Source organism: Ammodytes marinus (assembly GCF_949987685.1).
Source record: "Ammodytes marinus genome assembly, chromosome: 7".
In the NCBI taxonomy this organism is placed as follows: domain Eukaryota; kingdom Metazoa; phylum Chordata; class Actinopteri; order Uranoscopiformes; family Ammodytidae; genus Ammodytes; species Ammodytes marinus.
The window spans coordinates 14,949,018-14,967,024 of record NC_137211.1 but is presented as its reverse complement, the minus strand read 5'-3'; the positions used below and the strand labels follow the sequence as shown (position 1 = coordinate 14,967,024).

At 43.5% G+C, this 18,007-nt stretch overlaps 1 protein-coding gene across 3 annotated transcripts in view; it reads left to right on the top strand.

Moving 5' to 3' along the window:
• The first annotated feature begins 1,199 nt into the window (after positions 1–1,199).
• The window catches only part of LOC307253211 (cyclin-dependent kinase 17-like), a 47,069-nt gene continuing 30,261 nt past the window's right edge, over positions 1,200–18,007 (top strand). Inside the window, exons 1-3 of one of the 3 annotated variants that reach the window (XM_080031132.1) lie at positions 1,200–1,489; positions 7,081–7,271; positions 11,033–11,200. In XM_080031132.1, the coding sequence (XP_079887258.1) occupies positions 7,112–7,271; positions 11,033–11,200 (328 nt within the window). In that variant the 5' untranslated portion in view covers positions 1,200–1,489; positions 7,081–7,111. The remainder of the gene's footprint in view (positions 1,490–7,080; positions 7,272–11,032; positions 11,201–18,007) is intronic. The other 2 variants (XM_080031130.1, XM_080031129.1) reach the window with 2 other exon arrangements.

Below are 18,007 nucleotides of genomic sequence, written 5' to 3'. Positions count from 1 at the left end.
TTTAATGTAATTCATTATTTGTGGTGCATGACAATCAACAATATAAAAAAAGTGAATATTCATATTCCTCTAAAAACATCAGTATCGAATCTCAAAATCCATTATGTGTGCCGTGTCACCGCATATGAATACGGCTTTGAGAACATACAGCCTATTGGTCTAACTCTCTCCACAAAAAAGATATTGTATTACAGCACAGGTCTTCCCCCTATTGTGCTGTGTTTCTATAAATAGGGGGACTGAAACTGCCCCTGGGCCCTACAGGATTTTGGATCAGTAAATGAATTCGGCCTGTGAATGAAAAGGTGCTGCAGTTGCCTAAATTAACCACACGGTGGCAATAATGACCAGGAGGACTGACATTTCCTCATCAACCCCGTTTGCTGTGTCATCTGTGATTTCTGACATAATTGTTTGGGATCCAGGTGATCTCCGGGCGAAAAGAAAAAAACAATAGAAGGCCTCCTATGCTTTTGTTTTATTTCCTCTGGTTTTATTAAAATCACACATTTTTTCCGCACATTCATCCAGATAGTAGCATAGGTGTTTTTAAGGCATATAGGAGGCATTTAGTCTAAATAGGAGAGCACCCTTTTTTTCTACATGTGTCCGGGTTTTACACTGTTATCAGTTGGGAATTTAAAGCCACACAACTTGTTTGCCTGCGGGAACATATTTCAACCCTTCAAGCGAAACTAGATTGTATTTTCTCTGTTGTCGATGCCAACCAAGCAGTGACGGGATGATAGGCCTATAGTTTAATTTCCATAATTTTCATCCCATACATTATTCACACAGAATTTCTCTGAGGTGCATATTGAGATGGGAATAAAGCTTAATGCAGGCAAATTTCCCCCATGGCATTGCCCTCACAAATTAATCTATCTGACCCCCCTTCTTTTTTTTAGACGGAGTGAGAGGGGGTTGGAGGGACATAGTTTGATACAGGCACACAAACACATTCTCTCTCTCTCTCTCTCTCTCCCCCTCTCTCTCTCTCTCTCTCTCTCTCCCAAACACACCCACCCACCGACACACATAGGCCTACACTCACGCACACGCACACACACACACACACACACACACACACACACACACACACACACACACACACACACATGCACTCACTCACACGCCCCTTGCGGTGTTTTCCGGGATCACGCCACTGCCTCCACTTGGGATCTACACGGCAGCAGCGATATGGCTGATCATCACCAGACGGGACGGTTCTGCTGTTTATAAGCGAAAGTAAAGACGGACGATGTCTCATTACGGGTCAAATAAGCACTTACTCCGGCTACAGGACACCGCGACATACCGTGTAACGCAGGGATAAGACTCCACACACGGCCGATAGGCAATCCGGTGTGTTTTAGGGCAAAGTAGTTAGTAGGAACTTGTCGCAGTGGATTCACCCCCAGCGTGCCGCCTGGATTAGGCTACCATACACAAGTGGAACAATAGTCTCCTGCAGCAGAAACACTAGCAGGTTAGTGGCAGCGGTATGTTTTTTTTATGTAGCCTTTTCCTTGCTACACCAACATTTCCCCTGGCTTGTTAGGTCTTTTTTTTTTTTTTTTTTTTTTTTTTTACCTGCGGTTATTGCGTAATTGTGCGTAGGCCTAAGTGTAGAACTAATGTTGATACTTTAGCCTTTTGCTTTTCCTCACATATCTCTGGATCGCAATGGGAACGTTGTAGTGACAACCACACAGCAGATATAAAAAGTGATAAATAGCAAACAGCGGCACAATAGATCGACTCAAATTTAAGTCCCCAGACTATATTTCTGACATATTAAGGCAACAATGAGTTTGGGCTCCGTACGTGTAAATCCACATAGCCTAACGTCGCGATACCCTCAGAGATGAACCCAGTCATATCCCCATGCAGTTTCCGAGCCGGTCGGGCGCACTGTGTAACTTTTCCTTGCCCTTCTCGAGTCTCTTCCTCCCGGATACTTGCGCCAGGAAAACGGGGAGATATGGGAACTGACCGAAAGTGCAAAAGGCCTGGAAGAGGTGGAGGAATATCTGCCAGCCAGGCCCGGACATTAAAACTGCCTCATAGCATATTTAGTTCGAGTCCCGTGCTTGCTTCTGCCCACTGTAGCCTATATTGTGCGCTGTGGCCACGATCGTGTCTGATTACATGGCATATCGTTATTGGGACCTTTCGCTTGAGTGCAAATGTGTCATTCCCGTGCAGTGTTTTTTTTGACCCAGTGGACGGTAATGATAAGAAGTAGTAGCCTAGGTAGGCAATAGCACATGCTGAACAATTAGGCTACTGCCTATCAAATTAGTATTTTATTGCATCTCAGCTGGCGATGTCCAGATTGGAAATCACATGCGCATCCGTCGCTTTTGCTGTTGCAATGCAACCCGATTGAAACAGCTCACTAATAATGGGAATCCCGGAGCAAGTTTAACCCGTTGTTATTACCTCGACTATAGGCATACAGCCCAGGCTAGGCTACTTTATGCTATTACTGACTTATTAATATCTTTACAACAAGGGGAAACTTGTTGTATAGGCTATATTTGTTCTTGTATTAAAACACATCTTACAAATACAGAATGTCCTGCATGGTCTTATTTTCACACAGTGTAATATATCCTGAAACCAATCAGCATGTAGCTGCACTTTGATGTAGCCTACAGTCTATGGATGCAACCCGTAGCCCACTGTAGGCTATGTCTTGAGGTTTGAACGTCATCCAGTTGTGCACTGTTCCATGATGAAATGGTGAAGTTAAAAAAAACAAGTAGGCCTAGGCCTTAAAGGGTCTTACTGAGATTCAAATTCCGCTTCACTGCACTTTCCTGGTTAATTAAAATAATGATGTATCAATGATCATGATACCAAATGATGGCCAATTATTTATAAATGGTAAATAGCAACTTTAGGTCTTATCATATCATGATGATGTCATGTTGATGTCATCTTTCTGCAGGATTCCATCTCCCAAAGGAAAACTGCAGAGCTATCTGTACTGTAACCTAGATGTGAGAAGTTTGGTCCATTGTAATAAGTAACTGAATGGCAATTTGAAGAGTTGATGTCCTTTTTACATATAATTGCCGTATTGATAAAGGAAACAAATTCATTGGAATGTTTATGATTTCACCTACATTATCCAGCACATATGTGAAGTTGTAGGAATCTTTGTGCGACCACTTTCAGCCAGATCTTTCAAAAATCAGAGACAGGCCCCCTATTCTCCTTCCTCCTCTTGCGATTGGAAATGGCATGTCAGATCTTTCGCCGTTTCTTTTTGTAGTCCTGTGCTTCTGCTTATTCATTTATCTTGTTTGCTTAATTCCTTCTCCTCATCCCACTTCAGGAGATTTGCTCTTATGAAGGAAAATATGCAGAGGAGGAGCCGAATGGGCTTTCAAGGAGAATGGACTACTTTTGAAGGTTATCTCTTGGTCTGCGTGGACTTGTGTAGGTTTTTTGTAGTTGGGCAGATTTGTGCATTACTCATGCATCCTGAGGCCGCTGCCTGCGCCAAGCAGTGTTCGGAATGCCACTGAGTGCCAATTCCACTCTGCCACATTGTATGTGAGTGCATGCATGCGTATGATTCATGTGTGCCACTAAATTGCAGAAGAATGCTAGTTTGTTTGTGATGAAAGGGAAAGCATAAGAGATGTAGGAGGTACAGCAATATCTGGCTTAAACAACATCAGTTCTTGATGAAATCTCCCCTTCTGCTCTGTGTTTATACATGTGTGTCAAACCTGCAGTTAACCAGTGTTTGTTTTTACTGCAGACATAGGTCCTGAGGTTCATTCATTCTTTTAGCCAAGGCATAATTGGCAGAGGAACCCCAAAGCAAAGCTGGCAAGGACCGCAAGCTGCAGCACTGTGGCATCCCAAGCACTGGAGGCCCTGCCGTTTTTATAGCTCTCACAAGTGTGTATGAGAGAGAGAGAGAGAGAAAAAGAGAGAAAAAGAGAGAGCGTGTGTGTGTCTGTGTGTGTAGAGAGACGGGAGATAGAGAGACTTGAATTGGGAATTCTCCGCTTTTTACTTCTCTCTGTGTCTCTGTGTTTCTTCTCTTCACCTCAGAGCTGGACACTGTGGTTCCAGCCTGGGCCTGTAACCTAGCAACCCAAATACTGTGTGTCTTGACTGGTTTCCTCAGCTGTTCTCCTCAGGGGTGTGTCACTTTGCCTCACCTCCGTGAAACCACCCGAACACACATGTGGAAACACACACTAGCAGGCCATGAATTGATGCGCACACATAACTTAGTACGCATTTAGAAAAAGCTCTATTTGTCATTCATTTGCATCAATTTCCGTGTCAAACTTTGCACTTTCATGTTGGTTTTGTAGCACAGCCCATGTTAAGTAGCATCAAATGTGTGTGCACCAAGTTGCTTTCAAACAAAGACTAAAACACTTGTGGTGTCTTTGAAGGAGGGAGAGCGAACTCCGTCATCTGGCGTGCTTGCCTCTGTTTAGTGGGAGTTGTTGTTGGTTTTGAGGGTGTCTGGTGAGTGTGTCCTGCACATGCAGCAGCCTCCAGCCACATGTCTCGTCCCACTCACTGCTGTGCCTCTGCCAAGCTCTTCACACTGCCACGTCCATCTGCACCAGACAAGACTCGACATCAAACACACATTCATAACATTACATTCTTCCTGTAACTTTTTTTCTAAATCCATTGCAAACTAAGTTTGCTTACATAAAGCAAATATTTTTTTTTATTTTTTATTATTATTCTTCCGGACAATTACACATAATACATAATTTTCTCATTGCATATTCATACATATTACTTTGTGTTATCGTCCGAAGGGAAGCAGGAGAAGCCAAAGGCTTATCGGGTCCCGCCCCCACTGCCATAAGATTCAGATACACAGATACACAGCTACTGTGTAGCTGTGTAGCTGTGTGTCACAGCTACAAATATTGCTGTATTGCCGACTGTGGCACCGATTACGATATATAGAAATGATAATATCACATCAAAACTGGGATAGAAAGGGAATTAAATAATGCAGTGTCGGACAGAAGTGCTGTCTGTAAAAATATAACAAGTAAACTGTATATAGCCTATACCTCAGTGGGAATAAGTAGGTTATTAGTTAAATATTTCTATAACATTTTTGTTGTTTGTTTATTATGTCTAGCTGTTTACAAGACATACTATATATTTCATTGCACAATTAATAGGAGTGGAAATTTCAACTATGTACTGTAAAACACCACAAAGTGTTTTGCTCTGTGAGCTCAGCTGCTTGGTAATGCCATTCCCACTGCATTACTGTTCGTGCTAATTCAACAGCGATAAGATGGAGACTGTGAAATTAGTAATTATTGTATCTGTGTGTGTGTGCGCGCGCGTGCGTGCGCATGTGTGTGCATGCTGGCATGCCTGGACGCCAGCATATATGTTAATGATAAAACTATTATGTATTTATCTACTTAATAAGCAGTTCATTTTATTATCTGCTGTCCCCCCGTAATGTGACTCATTTATTCCGAAAGAATACGTGGATGGCGGTTGCAAGGTTGCTTGAGGAGAACCCATTCTCCTTGTCCAAGCAGGCGTCTTCTGGAGTCTGGGAAATCATGCAAATGAGGGGGGAGGGAGATTAGTTCCATACTGAAAATCTCTGGGTGACGGATGTTATGAAATGAATGTGAGCCCTTTTGTTCCCTTTTTAACTTTTTAATTTTTTTTCTGCTTTGAGAAGGCCCGCGGGCTGAGGTGCAAACCACATCCATTCTGGCTCATGTAAATTGGCAGAGGCAATGTTGTTAGCAATGGATACTCGCCTGAGCGCATCTTGTGGAAAAAAAAACAGCAGTCTTCCTGAGTGAGGATCACTGGGTTTGAATTCCCTCAGAGCACTTGCTGTCTCTAATAGGCCTGAAAGACTGAGAGCCTGAAAGGATGAATGGCTTTTGTTGAAGCCTCCAAGGTTGGACACAAAGAGAAAGGCAGTAGGTACTGTGTGTGTGTGTGTGTGTGTGTGTGTGTGTGTGTGTGTGTGTGTGTGTGTGTGTGCGTGCGTGCGTGCGTGCGTGCGTGCGTGCGTGCGTGCGTGCGTGCGTGCGTGCGTGCGTGCGTGCGTGCGTGCGTGCGTGCGTGCGTGCGTGCGTGCGTGCGTGCGTGCGTGCGTGTTTCTGTGTGTGTCTGAGTACTCGTGCATGTCAGCTCTGGAGGCCTTAGTTGAGTAAGATAGCAGGAAGTAAAAGGGGGACAGAAATACTCTGCCATAGCTGCCTCTACCTCCAGGCCAGTAAAGCAGAGCGAGGAGAAACCATAGGGAGGAACACGGCGCACAAAAATGACTTCAGCACACATTAGTACACACATGCAAAGACACATATACTGTACATACACACACAAACCAGATTCTAAATGTCTGCTGAGGGGTACTCTCAACAATAGACAACTTTGAAAGCTCACTGACATCACGAGGTGAATAGCACTTTGACGGATAAACAATATGGGCTTTTTAGGGATGAGTGCTTATCTCTCCTGTAACTACATAGAGTGTACTGTATGTATTCCACTGGTGTTGTTTGGTTGTTGTTACATGGACACTAGCTTGGGTTGGACTACTATCATCATACTATCAGTATGAAGAACTTTTTTTGTGATGTCAGATGATGGAAGAGTCAGGGAAAACTATGTCGGTCACAGCTCACCTGGGAGGGCATGCCTTGTCTAAAACCTCTGCGGGAGCTGCACTGTCAGCCATTTACACGTTTTTGTATTTTCTTTTCATGTTTTTTTGTTTGTTGCTCTCTTTCTCTCTGTCTCTCTTCTCTCTCATTCTGTGTAGTTTATTCTGCCGTGTTTGCACTTGGGGACACATAACAATGAGAACACAACGCTGCGTGAGCCAACACAATCGGCGGGAATCCAAAGAACCGTAGAAAATGCGCCGAGGCTTGCACTGCAGTAGTTTTCACCGCACAATGAAGATTAGCAGGGCGCTAGCGTGGATGTAGGGCGCTTATAATGAGAACAATGGCTATGATTATGATGATCAGGATGCAGGTGGTGCTGATGATGATAATGATGATGTCGTTTGGCTGTATCCCTCCTCAGGCCCGTGGGCCCCGGTGGTGCGGTCAAGAAGATGGACAGGATGAAGATAATCAAGCGGAGGCTGTCCATGTCTCTACGCAGCGCTCGGCCCGTGGATGACTCCCTGTCTGAGCTGGCAGAACAGATGGCCTTGGACGAGCCGTCCACTGCCAACGGTGAGACAGGGGAGGAGGTGCACTCGCACACAGCAGGTATACACAAGCATCTCAGCAGACTACGCCATCACCACACAGCATGCGTTCAGAGCTCACTCGTAAACCTTAACACCTTTCACTTGTCTAAATTGAATGTGTGTAATACTACCACACTGCGTGTCAATATAGTATCTCAGTAATAACAGTAATAATAGAAGAAACAGATGAAAAAAACTGATAGCAGGGCAGCGCGTGTTGTCATTATGAAGAGTAATTGCGTCACCTCCGTTACCCTTCTAAGGATTCACATAGTGATTAGTTTTAGTCAAACATCTGTTATGGCTAGTGTCTTACCATACAGGAGCAGGCAAAGCCGGTTATTATGGAGCTATTTGTCATGTGCTCCAGCAGTTTAAAACCGTTAGACCTCATGGAGTGTTTTCAGCACACGAAGAAGCATTAACTGATTTAGTGGTTTGTAAATGATGGTGCAGAGGGAGAGATGCAGGAAGGTTATGTAAAACGATGGCAGCCGATGGTGCTCTGTCCTCCACTTACACTGAATGTCTCCCTCATAGAATGTACTTGTTGTCATATATTTATATCTCATAAACCGTATTTGCCTGTATTTCCAAAAATGTTGTGTTATTATATATTGTTAATTTGCACTGCTCTCATGAAGGCATACAGACGTGCAAACCTAAAACCAACTCAAAAGCACACACACACACACACACACACACACACACACACACACACACACACACACACACACACACACACACACATACACACACACCCCCCCTTTTCAACCCACTGGAGCCATCTTCACCCTCATCCTCACCTCATTGTCACCTTCATCATCATCACGTCACAGTTCACTTCGCTGGTCAATCATCAAGGCTGAAAGTCAAGTAGTATTCATAAAGCTTCATTAGGAATTCTGATACACAAATTTGTGTATTCATATAAGCAAACACAAAATAGCCCTGGCTTCCAGTTGAAAGTGCAAAAAGCAATGTCATTCTCAGAAACTCTGGGTGCCATCTGCTGGGCTTCTTCGATGGCTGCAGGACCCCTGAGTGGAAAAAATTAGAAAATACCTCACCTAACACAAACACTCTTTGTGTTAGGTGTTTGTGAATTACATTTTTCTTTGTGTATGTTCGCTGCCTGTTCTGACAAAAACCAGGTCAGGACATAAGCTTTTGCAGATATTTAGACAGAGAAATAAGGAAAAGTGTGATATATAATGTGCTGTGTTTTTAAGGCAAGAGATGATGGCTGCTTTGCAGTTTGGATACAAGTAGTGATATTGTGTTTTGCGTTTATCGTTACTAGGTTTGTTCAAGCTCCGGGGCTGCAGCATCCTCTACCTGATTAATGTCACTCTGCCCTCTTCATCCTACTTTTCTGTCCCTCTCTTTAGTCTTTTATTGCCCGTGCTATGTCAGTTCATTTCCAGAGAGCGCACAGGCAGAAGGGAGATAGAGGGAGTTAGATGGAGGAAGTGATGTAGAGGATGAGGAGGGGGACATTAAACATTTACCACTGCTCTACATCTTGCACTCGCCATCTCTTCTGGCTTTATCAGCCCCGCGGCCCCCACACATCTTAATATATCTTAGTCAGGCCGTGCAAAACAGCGTGAGGAATTACTCCGCAATTTTTTTTCGGAGTGCTAATTAGAAGCCACGTCTAATCCGCTGCTTCCCTCGGATCTGCTCTTCCGCCCGTGTTCTTGTGGGATCACACAGTGGCATTTGCATGGCAATGTGGAGGAAACTGTGGATTATTTGAAAGATAGGAGATGTGACATGGGCTTGCACCCACAATGTGCACAAGGAGTTAATTGCTACTAATACATGTGGAGGAACGGTGATTATAATATAAATGCATACTGACAGGGTGTTAAACCCTTTTGTGTGGCGTTCGGCTACAGTGTTTTGCTTTGAAAAAGTCAAGCCAGGGCTTCTGGATTTTCCCTATTTCTATGTCTGTGGTGTTTCTCATTGTGGGTTCTGCTTGTTTTTCCTCGTGCGTGGCCTAATTTATTATTTATTTTTTAACTCTCTGGTCTTCAAAATCAGTCTTTATCAGCCTGTGTGGCTCAACATGCACCATCCCTCATGCCTCATAAACTTCCCGTGGCTATTTCTATAACTGTTTCCTCTCCTAACACTGATACAGCAGCTGTATGCATTCCCACACCCTTTTACCTGTGACTACTAAAACACTGTACTGTTCCTACATGCTGTGCTGATACCTCTCTGTGTCTGGTCTCTATAGCCCCTTTTACACAGCCAGTGAAAGCCTGGAATATGCCGGCCTTTCGGCCCTCCGCCCTGCTGTGTAAATGCGACAGTTGCGGAACGAGGGAAGAAAGGTGCGAGTGATCGTTCCGGGAATTTTACTACCTCGGGGGGTAGTAAGATTCCCGACACGATCAGTTCCGCCTCTCTGTTTAAATGCTCCAGCTTGTTGTTGCGGAACAGGGGGGCGTTTGACGTTCCATAGCCTACGTTCTAAACATGCGACCATGTTAGCAGTTGAAGGACGTGTGTTTAACATTAACCACGGCGGCCTCATGTCCCGTAAAAATCACCAAATAAAAGGAACGGTGTATAATCTAGCTGATCATAAGGTCCGTTGCTCAATCCAAACCCCCGCGCTTCATTTTGCAGAGTGTATGAGTCTATTTCTGCCCAGGAGAAGTTGTACAATGGAAAGCTAGGCTAGGCTAAGTAAGGGATAAAGTATAGCGAACGGGTCACTTGCTAGAAATAAAGACCGACAAGCTGAAGCAGGAGCCCGACGCGCAGCGGAGGGCTCTTGTTCAGCTTGAAGGTCGACCTAGTAACGGGGGAATAGTCTGCTCGCCCCGCTAGACTGTCTGCTTTAGCTGACTGAAGGCTCCGGCTCAGCTGTTAGCCACAGAGCTACTGTTTTGCTAACACATTCCGCCGCCGCTATTATTATCCTAAGTCTGAGCGTATATCCACACTTTATTTCTGTCTACAGTAACGTGACTTCACACACTGTGTGTATGTGTATGTCTGATTGGCAGATCGCTGGCCTCACAAAGAGACTCGCTCACAACCAACCTGTCACACACACACACACACACACAGAGGTGAAGCGGTCGGATTGATTTAGTCAGTTTGGTTAACTGTCCCAGTGATGTTGGACTCAGCGCGTAGCGAGATCAACTGGCACATCGTGGGGATAGTAAAATACGGCCCTCTTACTGCAAGCTCCAGCACTTCTGCTCTCAATTCACCGGCCATTGTTGTTGTTGTAAAGCAGCTGACCGGCGCGGCGCTAAATGTTTACGTCACACCTGACGCTGTTTACAAGCACCTCTCTCATTCCGGAGCGCTGTGTAAAAGGGACTACTGATGCGCCAGCAGGCCGGCGTTGCTTGGTTCTGTGTAAATAACACAGAAGCAAGCAAAGCCGGCATATTGGAGTGATGTTGTTCCGTCAATATGCCGCAATCTCTGTGTAAAAGGGGCTTATGTGACCTTGTCTTCTCTTTACCCCCCACCCCCCTCCCGTTCCTTTCCTACAATCTCTAATTTTTGCCTGTCTCTAATTCGTTGCTTCCATTCCCTCTCCTTTTGCTATTCCTCAACTCTTTCATCTATTTACCCCCCCACCCCCACCCCCTCCTTTTTTTTGTGTTAATTCTCGCCTTTTCCCTTTCTTGTTTGGCGTCTGTCTTCCACACCCACTCTCTTTTTCTCTGGCACACTCTCCTCTCTTCCTTTCTCTTTGGTGTTCTTCCTCTCTTCCCGGCCGGTCTTGGTGCCTCTCAGAGCCCATGGTGGTGTGCGCCGTGCACCCTCCCGCCTCCCACAGCGCTCCCTCCTTTCTGCGTCAGTATGCCGGTCATCTGGGACGCACCGCCCTGCGCAGAGAGCCGGGTGGGGGGCTAGAGAGAGACAGAGCCTTCCTGAGCAGCCTGCACAGGACTGGATCTCTGGGTACACACACACACACGCACGCACGCACGCACACACACACACACACACACACACACACACACACACACACACACACACACACACACACATGCACAGATGCACACACGCTACCTGCACACACACACATAAACACAAACACGCACACACACACAGACTCATTGTTGAATTAGCACGAACAGTAATGCAGTGGGAATTGTCATCACCCAGCAGCTCACAGAGGGAAACTCTTCAGGGCATTATATACATAGTTATTCCAAGTCTTATTTATAATATACTGAAATAGGATATAGTATGTCTTGTAAATAGCTAAACACAATAAACAAAGAACGTTCATTATTTGGAAATATTTAACTAATAACTTTCTTATTCCTACTTATTTACATGTACTTTCTATTTTATTTTTAAACTTCATGGTACATCGTCTGCTTTGAAAGAATTATTTTATTGTATAAAATACCAGCTATACGCCAACTATAAGCATCGTTACTCATAAATTATATCTCTTTTTTAATCTCTTTTAGGTTAATGTATGTGCTCTTGCACAAAAATAAACACTTCTGTCTGACAACTGCATTTAAACGGTGACAAACGTAAGCACACAACTGGCTTTACCTCGACCAGTTACAAAATGAAACGCAGTAATGCATAAAAAAGAGAAATAATATAACATGATATGATAACTATGACAGGAGGCTTTCTGCTTGCTAATAATGAGTAGTTATGAGTATGTTTAAAAGTAAGTATTGAGTACCACTTACTTTTAACTTTGAACTACTTGAAGTCACTCTTTGCTTTAAGGTACTTCTGTACTACTGCTTAAGTAAAATACATTTGTGCAGACTTGTATTTGTGCCAGAGGGTTTTTTCCTGCTACGTTTACTTGCATAATATCAGCACTTAAACAGACACTCCCTCACATTACACCTGCAATGCTCACATAGACAGCTCACTGCACTGTTTCCTGTATCATTCCTGGTCCTGTTTGTCCTTTTTAATTTTCCCTTTTTCCGTGTATACTGGCACTTCTTCTATGTGTCAGTAGTTCAGTAAAGATGACCCTTCTGTATATTTTGTCCTTTGCATGCATTAGGAAAATCCTAATATTCAGCTGCCTATATTCAAAGACTTTTTCATCAAAGCAAACGCCAACCTTGAGCAACACTGCCACCTGTTGTTGGAAAACGTACACACATGCACACTGATGTCATGTATAGACTGATGTCATGTATGTATATTCTGCTAAACATAGAGGGGAGTGTGTGTTTGTGTGTGAGTATGTGCATAATGTTTTTGTGCGTGCATGCTTATGTGGGGTTTTAGTTTAAAACCGTATTTACTGACACAAGTTGGCCATCCTCCCATTATTTACTACCAATCTGTAATGCTAACACTCTAATGACCTTAATCCAACTTACAAAAACACACGTACATGCACATGCTCACAACACCCACATTGCCCGCCCAGTCACTTTTTCCTTCTGTCTGTCTGCAATGATGTAATGGTTTGCGTGGTCTGTGTGGCTATATGGGTCCCAGTAATCTCATTCCCCACTGTGGCAGAACAGCTTATATCAGGCACATGCAGCAGGGATGGAGTGAGAAAGGGGAAAGTCGAGGATGGAAGGAAGGAAGCGGAATACTTTAATGTTGGAGAGCAGGATGAAGTGGAGCTTAGGAAATGGATGAGAGATTGATTACAACGGAATGACCGATAGAGAGGGAGAAATGAGAAGATGAAATACATGAAAGGCGGGGTTAGCCAGACACAGGGGTACAGTGGAGTGTTAGCTCCACAATGGCTCCTTCAGGAATCATATTAGCTCTGGTGCTGTGTGTATCCTCGGCCGAGTGAACTGCAGATAGACCACACCGAGACTCCTCCTTGCATCCATTGAACTCCGTCTGACAAGAGACTAGCCATGTATCAGGAGCTTACAAATCACTGAGATCCTATAGGCATGGGTGGATGAACCTTAAATCAACCCTGTAAAGGAATAAGGACATAGCAAACTGGGTATAGTTTGAAGATATTGTAATTCTGCTAATATGATGCCTACGTTTAGGTCTGAAAATGACATCGAACATTGAACATGAACATTTTTCATTCTTTACTTTGACACATACTGTATAAACTACAGAAAGAAAAAAAAACGTATTAGGCAAATCCAAATGTTAAATGCTGTAAAAAACAAAAGTTGCTGTAAATGAACTTTGACTTAAAATAAATGTCCATCTGATCAAATTATAAGTACAGTAGATTGCAAATCAAACCACACAATATAATAGTTATATTAAGCGAAAATTTGTCGGAACTACAGTATACAGTAAGAATAACAAGGACAGCACAGTACATCAACATCACCTGAATTTATTGACACAGATTAATAGTTAGAAATGTTTGTAGTTATTTTGATGTACCGTTGGACAGATGAGGAAAGTGTCGGGAACATGGAATACAATATACTAGAAATGTGTAGAAATATGTGAATAAACCAGTCTTATACCCGCGGACTGTTAGCCTGGCAGATTAACTTCATTCTGTGAAATCCACAGCTGCCTCGGAGCTCAGAAAAAGCCCTAAAAAGGACGTAGCTCGACTCAGACCATATTCGATTATTATAATGGTGATAAGGTGTAGTTTGAAATGTTAAGCTTTGTGTGTGTGTGTGTGTGTGTGTGCGTGCGTGTGCGTGCGTGTGTGTGCGTGTGCGTGCGTGTGTGTGTGTGTGTGTGTGTGTGTGTGTGTGTTTTCCCATCAGTTGGTCTCGCTGACTCACTGTGTGCCAGTCAGCAGGCAGAGCACGTCGCACCCTTTAATGGAGTGACATGATGATGCAATCCCTCCTTCCTGCTGCACTAAAGAGATGGCCCACTCTTCCCCTGCCTTTCTCTAACTAGCTCTGTTCATCCATAGCACTATTCGATTAGATACACTGCTCATCTGTGTAAGTGGGCCTGGCTGCGGGGTTATATGTGTACATTTAGAGGTGTTTGGCCAGTAGCCAGAGAGCTTTTTTACAGGTGTATGATTACTCTGTTGCTTACTGGGGCCCACGTCTGCACTCCCATCACACTGCACTTACAGTGAGGAAAGATTAACACTTTGCACTTTTTTATGTTTTGCCTTGCAACCGTACCTCTTCTATGTCTCTCTGTGAAGATCTGTAGTTACACTGTTAGCGATTAGTGGGCCCTCTTGTCTGTTTCGATAAGAAAAAGGACTCTGCCTACTCTTATCCAACACCCGTCGCACGCTGCTATTTCTGACACTGTTACAGATGTCTCCTCTTTATTTTCTCCCCTCTGGATCTGAATGTGCCCATTTCACTCTACATACGTTAAACAACTCCATTTAACCTTCAGATTAAAGAAAAAAATGGATTAAAAGATAAAAAGATCTTGTTTCAGACCACCCTTATCTCCCTGCATTGCACACCATGAGAGACCGTGTCTGTGCCAGGGATTTAAAGTAATGCATTAACAGTCTTAATGGCTGTAGCCCTCTCCTTCACTGCCTACACTCTCGGCCATCCATTTGCTCACACTCAGCCTCTTCGCTCACTCCCAGATCGGATTTAATAAGGACAATGGAGTGCTCTCCCTTTACGTAGTTGGTCTTGTAAGCTTTTTGTGTGGGTTAGGACAGCTTGCAGTTACACTAGCTTATGCTCGAGGCGAAGATGTTGCTAAAGAATGCCTGTGATTTCCAGAGCTATATGGGGAATGGAAAGGGGGTGGGTGAGGCATTGGGGACCAGCACATACAGAGCCGGTGGCTGACAGTAGGCACTATGGTCCCAGTAATTGAATAATAAGATTCCTTGGATGCAGATAAAAGGTTTAGAAGTAATTACTGCAGTCTAAATTCTCCCTCCCTCTAGGCTTGTGAGTGCGTTTCTCTATGCCTTCGTATACCCAGCGGATACTATATGCACTTTGATTTTTTTCTTCTCATTAGTCTAGAGACTATGCTATTTATGGTTACGAAAAAGTGAAAACTATACAGTTTAATTGGAAGCTCAAATGTAGCAGTAAATATGTTTAAAACAAGGCCTTTGAAGGGAGTGAAAAGCGTTGTGGAGGTTGTTGAAGAGCAGGAGAGATGTCTTTGATGCACGCAGTAGCACTTATACAATACAAATAGACAGGGAGACAGTGATGGGCGGAAGGGCCCAGTGGTGAGCTTTTGCCCTTGATTTTATAAGCTCAAGGATGCAACACTCTGCATCAATACATGTCTGTCAATGCATTTTAAATGGCAGTTACCACTTATTTTAATCAATATTTAAAGTGTTTTTAAAGAGGGGTTGTATTAAACTCTGCACGCATACAGTCTTTGCAAATGTTTATTTGAATACACCTTCCACACCTTGCTAGATTATACATGTATTCAATATTCCCTAATTAGACAGTAAGCCAGTGATCTCACATATTTATTTATCTAAGCCAATAATACCTTTTATTCCATTTCAATTTCAGCTGTGGCCAATAATGGCTGTTTGTTTGTGTGAATGGTCTTTCTCTTGGTGCATTATTATTGACTCGTGGGGCGTGAGATCATCTCTGCACAGGCGAGTTTTGTTAGTTAAAAAACCTACAAGACAGCCTGGATATTGACATGAAGGGAGAGGTGAGGTTTTCTCTCACACTTGTCAAACACATTGGAGAAACAGTTTAACAAGTGTTAATCCTTGATAATGTCATATGGGAAAGTACGTGATACATCATCTGACTGAGATTTCGGTGGGAAAACACCATAGGGTAACACACAATGCATCTTGATTGTCCTCCATCATCTTTTAAAAAAAGCACCTGACTGTCGTGGAAAAACTCTAGATTCACTAGTAGAACTAGCAAATTCTCCATTGAAAGTAAAAGTTCTGAATTCTAAATTCAAAATGAAATGCTTAGGTTAACATTTATTGTTTTATGAGGTCATTAGACTATTCTGACGCAGTGATAAATAGGCATTTTGTTAATATTGGAGTGAACCTATGAACCTAGTCTTAACTGGTTTATAAAGTTTTTTTTTTACTTTACAGAGAGGACTCATATTTTTGAAATTGATTATATCTTATATGTATTAAATCCTTACTTGAAACAGTAGCTATTCTGATAAATAATGTCGTACAATATATTGCTTCTGAGGAAGTGGAGTAGAAGTATAAAGTATCATAAAATGGAAGCAAGTTAAAGGGATAGTTCATAGTATTTTTGAAGTGGGGTTGTATGCGGGTATAAGGCATAGTTAGTGTGTTACCTTATAGAGATGCAGCGCATTCACTATAAGGAGTTTGGGGAAGACTTTGCTGTAGCATAAGTCCGCCTTGTATTGTTGCAGAGGGGGCCAGAACAAAAAAGTTTTTTCTCCACATTAATGCAAACCGAAAAAACTAAATATCCCTTCAACTGTAGGCTGAACTGAGATGTTTTCCCACAGCTTTAGTTTGCTGCCAGACACCCATTTATTTTTGTATCACTCAATAAGCCAATCAGCCTCTCAACTAAGAGCTACTGCAGATTATTCAAGAGACACAAGAAAATGGCAAACTAAAGTTGTGGAAAAAATCTTAGTTTAGCGTATAATTGAACAGATTTTTAGGTTTTATATATTAACATTTATATATGTGGAGGAAAAAGGTTTTTCGTCTTGGCCCCTCTGCAACAAGACAAGGCTGACTTCTGCTACAGTCACACCTCCCTCAAACCCCCATCTCCATAAGGTAGCACACTAACGATGCCTAAGTACCCCATTCAACCCCAGTTCAAAAATACTAAACTATCCCTTTAAGTTTCCTGCATTGATGGGACCTTGAAGTTGGCTACAGAACACTGTAGAACAGCAAGCCCTTGATGCTTGTGGTGGCGCCCCCCTCAGTCGATAGTGCACATTTCATTTGGATTGGAACTAGTATCTGTACAGAGAGAAGTGCAGGTGATTCCATGTGCAGAACTGTATTCTCTGGTTTAGCAGTACTGCATCCTGCTGAACACCTTCTGCTGATGTGTTTACTATTTTGAAGCCATGTGCAGTAACCATTTGTGTGTGTGTGTGCGTGTGTCTGTGTGCGTGCGTGTGTGTGTGTGCGTGTGTGTGTGTGCATGTGTGTGTGTGTGTGCACACCTTGAGCATGAATAATGGCCCGTGCTTCAGGTCCATGGGGAAGGAGAGAGAGAGAGAGAGAGGCGAATTAGATGGGGAAGATGGGAGCCAGGATGCCAGAAGCGTCACTCAAAAGCATCCGGGTTTCAATTTCTGCGCTAGAGAGGGATAAGAACGAGGAGGCAGAGGGTGGAAGGGAGGGAAAGGAGGGATAGAATGAGAGAGAGAGAGAGAGAGAGAGAGAGGCGGCGAATGAGATGGAGCGCAAGAAAGAAAGAGGCTGATCAGGCAGAAAATGTTGTCAATGGCTTCTTAATAGAAAGAGAGGATTGTATTGTATATTCAGTAGCAATCCCTGGATCTGGACAGAGATAGCAAGAGCGAGGGAGGGAGAGAGAGATAGAGACAGGAGGAGGGAGGGAGAGGGCGAGAGAGAGGTATCACATGAGAGGGAGGATAGTAATAGCAAGGTGAAGGGAGGGAGCAAGAGTCCTAACAACACTGAGAGCACTGATAGGGGTTCCGTAGGCAAGGAGGGAGCAATCGAGAGAGGGGGTGGAAAGAAGGTTAGCAGAAAAACAGCCCGAATACAGGTCATTGACAGGGAGGAGAAAAGTATGAGAGAAGAAAGAAAACATCAGGCAAAAGAAGGAGAAACTGGACTGTAAATGAAATAAGTAACAAGAGAGAAGGAAATAGCCGGGA